At 39.0% G+C, this 12,243-nt stretch overlaps 1 protein-coding gene across 2 annotated transcripts in view; it reads left to right on the top strand.

The window, feature by feature from the left end:
- Positions 1-12,243, top strand: part of LOC126235841 (DNA polymerase alpha catalytic subunit) — a 330,143-nt gene that overhangs the window by 282,533 nt on the left and 35,367 nt on the right. For both annotated transcript variants that reach the window (XM_049944704.1, XM_049944705.1), the window contains one exon: positions 11,230-11,361. In XM_049944704.1, the coding sequence (XP_049800661.1) occupies positions 11,230-11,361 (132 nt within the window). The remainder of the gene's footprint in view (positions 1-11,229; positions 11,362-12,243) is intronic.

The following is a 12,243-nucleotide window of genomic DNA, read 5'->3' on the forward strand; positions in this document are numbered from 1 at the left end:
CTCACATTTGTGCAAATATCTGTATTTGCACATTTAAAAGTAAGTTTCATCTTGCAAAACATTTCCAGACCACTTTCCCTATCCCACAGTTCTCTCAGTAAAACCTGCACCCACACTACATTTTACTGTATCCCCATAACCAGACATGCTAAACTAGTCTTTGTCACTTATCAGCTTCCATCAGGTTGTCTATTGGTCATAAAAGTAATGAAAACGAACAGATGGCTATGAAACTAATGAAACTGAGTGAATGGGCTTGAATTTTGTTTTGTGTGTCACTCAGGTATGGTTCTAGAAGGGAATTACGTATTAGTGCTACCCGAGAATTGTTGTATCCAGCAGTCCATTTAACAACATTTTTATAAAGATCCACCAAAACTCTTAAAAAGTCTTTGTTATCGGGAGGAGCTTTTATATCAATCTCTACAAGTCATGTTAGCACAGTCTCTGCTATTGCGGTGTGGAAGTTGGAGTGGCAGGTGCGGAGGGATAAATTGGAGTTGTGGCATTATTAACAAAGAGCTATAAGAGGTGTATACACATATCGGAAGTGACGTGTAAACTGTAGCTCTGCCCAAGACAGTGCTGCCATTTAATGTTGTTTAGGCATAATGTCAATTAGAACAGCTGTTTCTTTAATTCTATTCACTCTTTCTTCTATTTAAATCTCGTTAGAGGTTTTAGATGGTGAAATTTCAAGTTTGACTAAGAAATTTAACACTGCATCTCTTATTGTTAAACTTGACATGAATTTACGAGAGCATGCTGAAAAGGAATGCCTCCGAATTATTTATGTGAAAACTCTTAAAACTTTTTAAATAAAACAATGTTACTAAAATTCAACATCTTTATTCTTCATGTCTGTGTATATGCAGTCCTGTGTTGCTAGAGGGCTCCAAATTGTAGCGTGTAACACGGTGGCATGTAACATGACTATGTCCATGTGTGAGAAACAGCTTACTGTAATCGAGTTTCGAATTTGAAGAGTTTGTCTACACATGGTGCACCATCTCCTTCAGCAGAACAATGCCTGACCCCACACAAGCACTATGACGTCTGCAACAACCCATACAATTTTTATCTGTTTCTAAAACATAAAAATAAAAAGAACCCCCTATCATTTTGATAGTGAAGAAGTGATGCAAACAGAGATGAGATGGTCCCATCAACAAAGTCAAACATTGTGCAGTAATGGTGCCAACAAGCTGTCTCTCAATGGGAGAAATGTCTTCATTGCCAGGGTGAGTGTCTTGAGAAATAAATGTAGAGATGTGAAGAATAAGGATGTTTGTAATACTTAAAAATCTTTAAGAGTTTTCAAGTAAAAAGTTCAGAGGCAGTACTTTTCAGCGGGCCCTCAAAGTTTTGTAATTGTTATATTGTCTTGAGAAAAACTGGAAGTTTTTGCTTCATTAGTATATTAAACAACTTATATTTTAAGTGATGCAGTGATAAACAGAACAGAATAGAATAGAATAGAAGTTAATTATCTCGTAACATACAATTTCAAGCCATTGACTTAATGTGCAGGAGACTCATCAAAACACTAAAACTGGTTTACAGTTTTCCTTATAATATCAGTTATATAATATATGGTGCTGAATAATTAATTAAGTAAGCAATTAATAATTTTTTCAAAAAGTAACAAACTTTTACAAATTAACAGTCCTAAGTACTTGCTTTCTCCTGCTCAAATTTTCAGGTTGTTATTTATGAATTCTGCTACTGAATAGTAACATTTTTGCACTAGTTTCTCGTATAAGGTTTTTTTTTTTTTTTTTTTTTTTTTTTTTTTTTTTTTTTTTTTTTTTTTTTTTTTTTTGCTGAGTAGTTCTCGTCCTTTCACTTCGTTATAAATTTTCATGCCCACAATATCTGGAGTTTGGGCCTCAAGTTTTAAACAGTGGGTGGGCAGCATACAATTGTTTTGCTTTCTCATGTTTTAATCCTGTTGAAAATGATTTGCTACAAATAAATTAGGATTACTATGAATAAAGATAATCAGGTCATAGATATATACTGAGGAAACATTTAATGTATTTAGATTTTATAGGACTGGATGACATGATTTTCTTTGCCCTACATTGTTGATATTTCCAGTGATGGTTTTCTGAAGTTTTAATATTCGGCACATATGGGGTAACTTACCCCAAAATACAATTCCATGCCTTATTACTGACTCGAAGTAGGAGTGATGTAGTGCTTTTCTTAAGTCCATACTTGCAGCATTGCACAATATCCTCTTTGCAAATGCTAGGCTATTTAATTTATTTGCAAGGTATATGTGTATCCCTTGATAGATCTTTATCCAATTGCATTCCTGAAATTCCTGGTTTCTGTGACAGACCTGAATATCTTTTAATTTTGCTTGTTTTGTTTTAAAGTGCATTAACTGAGTGTTTTCCATGTTTAATTTTAACCCATTTAAGTCAAACCAGGTATCTAATTTTTCTAAAGTATTTAATACAGTTTGGGGGATTTGGTCGGTACTGTTATTTTAATGATTACAGATATGTCATCTTCAAATAAAACTGAGTGACACTTACTGTTAAGCGGCAGATTGTATATGTAAAGCAGAAACAGAATGAGACCTAAGACAGAAACTGGCCAAGTGGCCGAGCGGTTCTAGGTGCAGGTTTGAATCCTGCCTCGGTAATGGATGTGTGTGATGTACTTAGGTTAGTTAGGTTTGAGAGTTCTAAGTTCTAGGGGACTGATGACCTCAGCAGTTAAGTCCCATAGTGCTCAGAGCCATTTGAACCTAAGACAGAACCTTGGGGTATTCAATGTGAAATGGTTTTCCATTCTGAAGTATAAGTTCCTCTCTCTTACGATATAACCACTCTTTGTCTTCAGTTAGTTATATAGGATTAAACTATTCTAATGCCGTGCCCCTAGTTCCATACTTTCCCAGTTTACAGAGTAGCAAGGAGTGATTCACACCATCAAAAGCCTTTGATAGGTCACAAAAAATTCCTGTGGCATGCAGTGAGTTGTCCAGGGACCAGCTAATTTTATCAACAAAATGATTTATAGCAGATACTGTGGTTTTGGCTTTTTGAAATCCATGCTGATTTTTTTGAGGTTATTTTAAATTTTTCTATAAAATTTTGAGTTTGTGTGGTGACTACTTTTTCAAATATTTTTGACAGTGATGGAAGAAGAGAGACTGGGCGATAGTTTGCCGTATGTTCTTTTGTGCCTTTTTTGAATAGTGGATTAACTGTTGTGTACTTCAGTGTGTTTGGAAAATAACCTTCTTGAAACTTTTGTTGGTAGCCCATCCCATCGTTTACTGGAGTAAAATCAGTGAAATTTGCACTGAAACCTGATATTTGAATCAGATCGATGAATTTTGTTGATTTGTTGGCTTCACTGGCTAGATCTGCAGTATGTGATCAAAAGTATCTGGACACCTGGCTGAAAATGACTTAAAAGCTCATGGCACCCTCTGGAATTCAGTATAGTGTCAGCCCACCCTTAGCCTTGCTGACAGCTTCCACTCTCGCAAGAATGTGTTCAATCAGGTGCTGGAAGGTTTCCTGGGGAATGGCAGCCCATTCCTCATGGAGTGCTGCATTGAGGAGAAGTATTGATGTCGGTTGGTGAGATCTGGCATGAAGTCAACGTTTCAAAACATCCCAAAGGTGTTCTATAGGATTCAGGTCAGGAGTCCATGCAGGCCAGCCCGTTACAGAGATGTTATTGTCATGTAACGACTCGGCCACAGGCCGTGCATCATGAACAGGTGCTTGATCGTGTTGAAAGGTGCAATCGCCATCCCCGAATTGCTCTTCAATAGTGGGAAGCAAGAAGGTGCTTAAAACATCAATGTAGGCCTGTGCTGTAATAGTGCCATGCGAAACAAGAAGGGGTGCAAGCCCCCTCCATGAAAATCACGACCAACCATAACTCCTCTGCCTCCAAATTTTACTGCTGGCACTACACGCGCTTTCGAATGACATTCACTTGGCATTCACCATACCCACACCATGGCATCAGATCGCCACAGTGTGTACTATGATTCGTCACTCCACACAGTGTTTTTCCACTGTTCAATCATCCAATGTTTACACTCCTTACACCAAGTGATGCATCATTTGGCATTTACTGGCATGATGTGTGGCTTATGAGCAGCCGCTCGACCATGAAGTCCAAATTTTCTCACTTCCTGCCTAACTTTCGTAGTACTTGCATTGGATCCTGATGCAGTTTGGAATTCCTGCGTGATGGTCTGGATAGATGTCTGCCTATTAAACATTACGACCCTCTTCAACTGTCGGCAGTCTCTGTCAAGTCAACAGACAAGGTCATCCTGTACGCATTTGTGCTGTACGTGTCCCTTAATATTTCCAATTCACTATCACATTGGAAACAGTAGATCTAGGGATGATTAGGAGTGTGGAAATCTCGCGTATAGATGTATGACTCAAATGACACCCAATCACCTGACCACGTTCAAAGTCTGTGAGTTCCGAGGAGTGCCCCATTCTGCTCTCTCATGATCAGGTTGCTGATTTGGAGTACCTGGCAGTAGCTTGCAGCACAGTGCACCCAATATGAAAAACGTATGTTTTTGGAGGTGTCCAGATAGTTTTGATCACATAGGTTTTTTTTTTTCCACTGGAATTTTCAACAAAAAAGTTTTGTTATTTGTGCACCTGGAATTCTATACACAGATAAAATGACAATATTTTGCTCCAGCGCAATGCAGCAGCTTTGAAATATATATTTTTCATTAAGGGAATCAAAATCAAATCTTGCTCTGTATTCTGTTGATCTTATTACAAGTATTACTCCTACAAAAACTACTGGCAACATAAAAGTTTTCAAGGTTATTTAAGATTTTGATACGACCCTTTGTAAGCCAGTGTTCATTCAAGCATACACCCTTGAGATTTGGTATTTCTGACAAAATGATTTGCAAGTCGTTAAGTTTTGTTTCTCTGCCATTTGTATAGTTTGAAGTTAACCCAGTTTTGTTCAAATACATTAAGAATGTATTGTTACTTTTTTGAATATTCCTAATGGCATTTGTTTTGAAATGCTGTTTGTGTATTTTCGTTTGAACTTCGTTATCAATTTTTACAACCTTATCTCTGCATACTAATTTCCCTTACTAATTTCCCTTACAAATATCACTATACATATCGCTCTATTCCTATCCAAATGAACTCCACTGTGGTGAAGTCCTGTACATAGTTACTGAGCGATACTCTTGTCATACCTCAAAGAAATGTAGCATCTGCTGGACCACAGAGCCCAGTTGGATCATCCCAGTAGTGATGAGAACAACTGAATGAAAACAATTGATTCAGCTGGTTGTTGAAAAACAGCTGACTCATCCAGTTGTAATTTTATGTATTTGTTGGATTATTCACTCACTCTTTTGAGTGAAACCAGTCAGTGGGAGCAACTGAATGAAAACGATCAATTCAGTTGGTTGAAGTTTTGCCTGTTGGGTGGATTATTACGCATTCATTTCTTTAGAGTGAAATAAGTCTGTGGGAGCAGAAACATTACATTGTTTTGTCATTGTTAATTAATTATTGTTGACTGCACTTTGTCCTACCATGTTATCACTGTTGTTGTTCTGATATTTGCTTTTTATTGAGTTTTCATTAAGTAGCTTTCAGTTCAGTTTTTAGCCCATGTTTGTGAATAGGTAGTTACTTAATACTGAACTTTGTGTCTGGATCAAAATGTCGAAACATTCAGTGTTGAGGGAATGGAAGCATTTACATGATTGGATAAAAAGTGACCCTCAAGATAAATTCAATGCGATATACAGTATGTGCAGGTATAATTTATGTTCTGAAACAGTGTTAATGAAAGAAATTCAAAGAAGATTAACAGACAATGGTAAGTATTTCTTGAACAACAACAACAACACAAGTGACAATATATGCGTAAGGCTAGGCGCAAATTGAGAAGCGTATAGCACTTGTGACGTGACACGACACTACAGCGCGACACGCACGTGCCGCACTGGTCGCGCGGGTCCAGCGTATATTGCGACGCGTACACCAACTTCGCAAACGCCGACTGGCGAAGCTCTGCGCTGACTGAACCGAAGCGCGCGCAGCCTCTTATCTTTCTCAAACGATTTTACAGAAACTATTCTCTGAAAATATATGATTTTTGCCTTACTTGTAGCGTTATATGTCAGCTTCGTGACGAAGTGCCCATCAACTCGCTAATGACCATTCTTATTGTGATGTACACATTTTAGTAAGACACTACGCAAAACTCAAAAAGTTTGCAACGAAAATTAGGGGTCGCTATGATTTTGCGTTTGGTGCGTATTACACCATATGTTGCTGCGTATGAAATTTAGCTAACTTGCTGAATTTTTGTTTAGACTTGGGAGGAGATCTCTATCTGCCTCCGATCTCGAGAAAATGGACCCCATGTAGCGCGCTCACTTCCGATCTCACGCCCCCGAGAATGAAATACTCGCAACATCTCTCGTATCTCCTAAACCGCTCGAGACATCGAAACGAAAGTTTGGCGAATGATAGCACACAAGGAGGAGAGTGTTTTTCCAATTATTAAACACACGGAACTTTATCTACGGCGATATATCACTACTTATACTTCTTTTTTTATTTATTTCACTCTAGTGACTGTAATTTTTTTAAGAGTTATCGACAGCTAGCGAAACAAGAGCTTGCAAGTATGAAAATTAACTTGAAATTTCTTCTTTTATATTACTGCAAACCGATACTATGAGGTTTTTCGTAAGCTATTGAGCTCTGTGATTGCCAATTACTTGTTTAATGAGGCCCTCTGTTTCGGAATTCTGTCTCAATAGCTGCTGTGAGATGAGTTTGGCAAATTACATTGTGACAAAGGAAGTACAATTAAACCAGTCACCAAGAGAAATGTGGCCTTTACTCATAAATGGTGATGCTTCTTCGAATAAGAAAAGGTTAACAACTCACACAAAAACAGATTGGCAATTCTGTTCGAATTTTGGTGGAATCCCCGTGACCCATCGTATTTTTAACACAGAGCGACTGGAATGGAAACTCACGAAAGGATTTTATTCCTTCTCTTGATCTGAGCAGTGTTAAAATAATGACGAGCGTTCCTTCAGGCGGAATGATAGGCACATGCCAAATACTGTTTACTCACCTAGGGCTAGCCAAACTGACAATGCGTGATCGCGAATAAAATAGTTGTTATTGCTAAAAATTAACAATTGATCTGTCGCACAGCAAAATGGTCAGTGTATCGTCAGCAGCGAAGGATAATGCGCGCGACAGGAATGCACAAGCTAGCCATGTGTGCCTTGTGAGATGGAGTTCGGAAAACATTGTCATGAAAGTAGATATGCCTTTGTCAGCAGCAAATTTCAAAAAATTAAATATATCTAATCATAACACTCTTTCAGGACATTACTACTTTCGTAATAACACCGACTATTTTCTTCATTTGTGTAGCCTGTTGTTGTATAATTAGTTTATTAATGCTGATAATGTCCATGCAACAATTGAAATGCTTTTTCTCATCACGGCAAACCAATTAAAACATTGTTATTTGTGACTGCTTTTCGACTGTTTCTAGCTTGCAGTGGAAATATGTTGTTCACATACATGTAGTACAGTGTGTTGTATTACATTATTACATCCATATAAGATTAATCACAGTGAAACTTCTATATGTCAGATCTTGGACGCTTTTTACCACAAGCACAAAGGGATCACACCTGTAGAGATTATCCCTTTCTAAAAAATGGTTCAAATGGCTCTGAGCACTATGGGACTTAACTGTTGTGGTCATCATTCCCCTAGAACTTAGAACTAGTTAAACCTAACTAACCTAAGGACATCACACACATCCATGCCCCAGGCAGGATTCGAATCTGCGACCGTAGCGGTCTCGTGGCTCCAGACTGTAGCGCCTAGAACCGCATGGCCACTCCGACCGGCCGATTATCCCTTTCTAAATTTTTGTAACAGATCGTACAGATATGCTAGCTTACTAGGCAGCGAGAATATAACCTTGCTTTACTTTCCTGCCTTGATTCTTAATCACATGATTTTATAATATTCCTTGCTTCCTTATTCACTACCCTCTGTCCCTTCTTGCGATCTGAAAACATCACGGAGGCATATGACGCAATTCCAGCGGCCAATGGCTTATCAGTTACTGAAGTATACATTTTTCTTGACAGAAGAAAAACAAAACAAGACTATGCAGATATAAATAACAGAAAAGTATTTCGTGCTAACGAAGAAAGCTGTAGCGTTTAAATGGCGAAAAACGAAACACTACCCAAAGGCAATAAAATTCAGTACACAGTAAGGAAAAATTTATCGTATTGGCAATACTACCAATGCTGATATGCCCCGTTCCGATGTGAGCATATGGCCGGGCTACTTTTGCGCTCCTCGCCTCAAATTTTCCACGGTGCTAGCTAGCGAGACAAGCGCGGCGCGAGAAACTGTGCCTCAACCACAACGCCGCGCGAGCTGGCGCAGGCGCGTGTCGCGTCCCAGTCGCGTCGCGTCGCAATTTGCGCGGTCCCATTTGTACCTTGATGTTACAAAAACGCGCGCTGCGCTGCGTCGCGTCACACGCGCTATACGCGTCTCAATTTGCGCCTAGCCTAATAGGCAAATGATTAACCCCCCAACCAGTTAACCCTCCAAGCAATTCAAGAAATGTGTCTTATTTGGTTTCTGTTCATGTCACTTCAGTGTTTACTGGAAGAGAATTATCGGTGACAGTGAAAACTAGCCAGAAGAGAGAGACAGATTGACATTGCCTGTCTCTAAAAAAGGTAGCAATGCTAGTCATGGTTCACATATAACCGAACGGCTGAAACAGTATGTATGAGGGTGGAATGAAAAGTAATGCCTCCACCTTCGATAATTGGGTTTGGATGGGGATATTTTAATAAATCAAACGCAGAAATAATCCTTAGAAGGTGATCTTTAATTTCCAGTATTCACTTTCCGACATAATCACCAGCCAAGTGGATACATTTCTGCCAATGATGAACAAGTTTTCTGAAGCTATCACAGAAGAAGTTGACAATCTGTTTCTGGAACCACAGTCTCTCAGTTCTCTCAGCGTCTTCATCAGAAGCATAATGATGTCCTCGCAGATTGTCTTTCATTATTGGGAACAGATGGAAGTCAGACAATGCTAAATCTGTACTGTGTGGAGGATGCCATACGGTAGTGAGATTCAGTCTTTGAAGTTCTGCTGTGGTGGCACATGAAGTGTGTGGTGTGGCATTGTCATGCTGCAGGAAAACATTTCCCTTTTCCTTTCGGACCCTTGTTAGCCGTCGTTTCAGTGTTCGCAGCATTGTGATGTGACACTCTGAATGCCTTTTCATTCCAGGGGTCTGCATCTGGGGTACCCATCATGCACAGATCGTCTGATAGCCAAGCAAAGCAATAATATGACCCACACTTTCTTATGAAATGCCGATTGTGCTTGCAGTTTCTCTCCGAGTGATATGAAAATCGTCCTGAATCAATCTGTCGACATTTTGCTTGTGAAACTCTGTGGTTGCTGTCACAAACCATCCAACTCTTTGTTTGTGACGAAGGTCAGATTTTCCTGCGTCAACATCTTTAAACTTACTCACCTAACAATGCACAGTACTCACATCAACACAATCACCATAAACTGCTTTCATTCTCTGATGAATCTCCTTTGGGATGACACGTTCTGTTGTCAAGAATTCAATGACTGCACGTTGCTTAAATCGCATTGACTGACCGTATGCGCAGGGTTCCATACTTTACACTGTAACAACACACCTGTTCAATGGGAAGGCTTCCCGCCAACTGGAGCTGTAGAGAAGACACTATGGAACAAGCCAGTACCTGCCGCATACCAATGCTGCCAACTGCTGAAGAGTTACGAAGGTGGAGGCATTACTTTTCAGTCAACCCTTATAAGTGAAATCATTCAGACCCAGAGACAGAGTGAAAACATTCATATAACCACCACAGACTGTGTCAGTCATTTGTCTCGCATTAAGTGAAACAAATCAAACCAAGAGAGGGAGTGAAAATCATTTATGTAACAGACATGGCTACAGAGTCTAGTTTCATTTGTTTCATTTGACTGAAAAAAGAAATGAATAAATGAAAAAAACAATTGACTGGCCAAGTCAGTTATCCCATGACTACATCCTGGGCAGCATGAGTTTTGCCAAACTCTGGAAATGGATACTTGCTGTCCCATACATCCTCTCAATTTACAATCTCCCCAGATTTAAAATAGTAATTTAGGCAACGCTACCTTTTTCCGTTAATGTTTGTTAGAAATTTTAAAATGTGAAATTCCACGTAGATTGGTATGGGGAATGCCATTCAGATTAACTGCAGAAAACATTGACAATATTTTATTTGTAATATTACAGAGCACACACATTGTATACTGATGATATCGAAAATTAGGGAAGTCAACTGTTGTGTAACACTTCAAAGATATCGCTCAATTCAAAGAATACTAAGTTTGACACAATAAGTTGTCACAAATAGTTCCAACAAATAGTTTATTTCTTCACATTCCTCCCCTTCATTTTCCCTTTTTTATTGTATATATTAAACTATACTAATTATATTATCTCCATTTGTCATTTTTCTTCTGTATCAATCTTCACTTCTCATTCTCATTACATTCTGTGGTATCTGAAATTTAGCTGGCTTATTAGTTACTTACATTCCATCTTTGTATCCTATTCTCCAAGGCCTTTCCGTACTAACTTCATTTTTTCTCCTTGAGATAAATATCCCCCCCCCCCCCTTTCACTTCAGACAAATATCTCCCCATCCCACTCCACACTTTTCAAATATGTGTCTTACTAACTGTACTGGGACCTGTCCCCAATGAATGTGAATGTAAGCAAGAATGTGTTTAGTTTTGTGTAGCTTAGAATATATAGCTCTAAATTAAATCAGTTCATTGTGTGGCAGTTGCAGACAGGTGCACACTTTAATCAGTTTGCCCTTTAAAAGTCTCACATCTTTGAAAGTTTCAAGTTGATTACATTCAGCAAGTAAAAATGATGCCTACATAGCACAATTCTCTTACTATTTTCTTGCATAATAATTATTGTGTCATCTGTAATGGAGCAGTGCAGATTTATAGGAAGATACTCTTGTACCATATAAAAATTTGGTCCCTGAATTGGAAATTTGCTCACATGCATAACATGCAAGAGAACTACATCCTATAAAAGTGTGTTATGTTTTTCAGGAGGCAGGACCTATTTTACATCTTGAAAAGTGCCCCAACCCACAGTGTGCGGTATCTCCACTCTCCTATCTTGCAAACATACAAAACCGCTTAGCAGTTGCTATTCGTCACTACATACATCTTTATTATTTGGTAAGTGTATTACTAGTCATATTATTAAAATTAGTGTAAGCACAGCACAGTAAGTACGTGCTTAAAAGCACACTGATTTTAATTGCACTATATTTAATGTACTCATAATATCTTTTTACAAGTTAAAGTTCATGTATATTGCTCTGTGGCATTGAGATTGTTTCGGATGATAGTGGTCAGGTAAAGAAAATTATAAATGTGCTTTGAATTAGGCTCTATAATGGGATGGTGGTGCAAACCCCAATTATTTGCCAGGATACATGTCTCTTAACTGAGGGGAACAGGTCAATGGGTTGCATAACATAGACAACTTGGCTGTCAAGGAGTAGAGCTCAAATGGAAAAATACATTCTTTATTTATGAAGATACTTGCACAGTGGTTGAAGGAGGTAACTCAAAAGTGTGCATTGACCCCAGGCAGTAGAGTCTACCTCAGAAAATCACAATGTTGCATGTTTGGCTGTGAGTACATGTGGTCACCGTCCAGGTAAGCGGTCTTGACAAAGTAGCAGCATCAGTGGCTTTGTCGACATGAGACTGCTGTTAGGCATTTCCATGCACCAGTCAGCAGGTGGCTGTGGCAGTGGGTCAGGTGGATGGCATTCTGGAGTGCATGCCCCAACCCAAACCCTTGGAGATGCCAAGAGACTGGTTGAAGTCACTCCAGAGGTGGCTTCCTAGTGTTGGCTCTGGCTAGAGCCCCAAAATCATCAGGTCTAGCAGTTTAATTTACAGAAGCCAGTATGTTGTCCTCAACAGCAAGCATTTGTAAGAAACGAGTGTATTGTCAGGAGGGCCCCAGAGCAATGTGATAGGACAACTATTATTCTCTTATACATAAATAATTAATCTATCAGACGGAGTGGGCAGCAATCTGTGGTT

This window comes from Schistocerca nitens, chromosome 2 (genome assembly GCF_023898315.1).
Source record: "Schistocerca nitens isolate TAMUIC-IGC-003100 chromosome 2, iqSchNite1.1, whole genome shotgun sequence".
In the NCBI taxonomy this organism is placed as follows: domain Eukaryota; kingdom Metazoa; phylum Arthropoda; class Insecta; order Orthoptera; family Acrididae; genus Schistocerca; species Schistocerca nitens.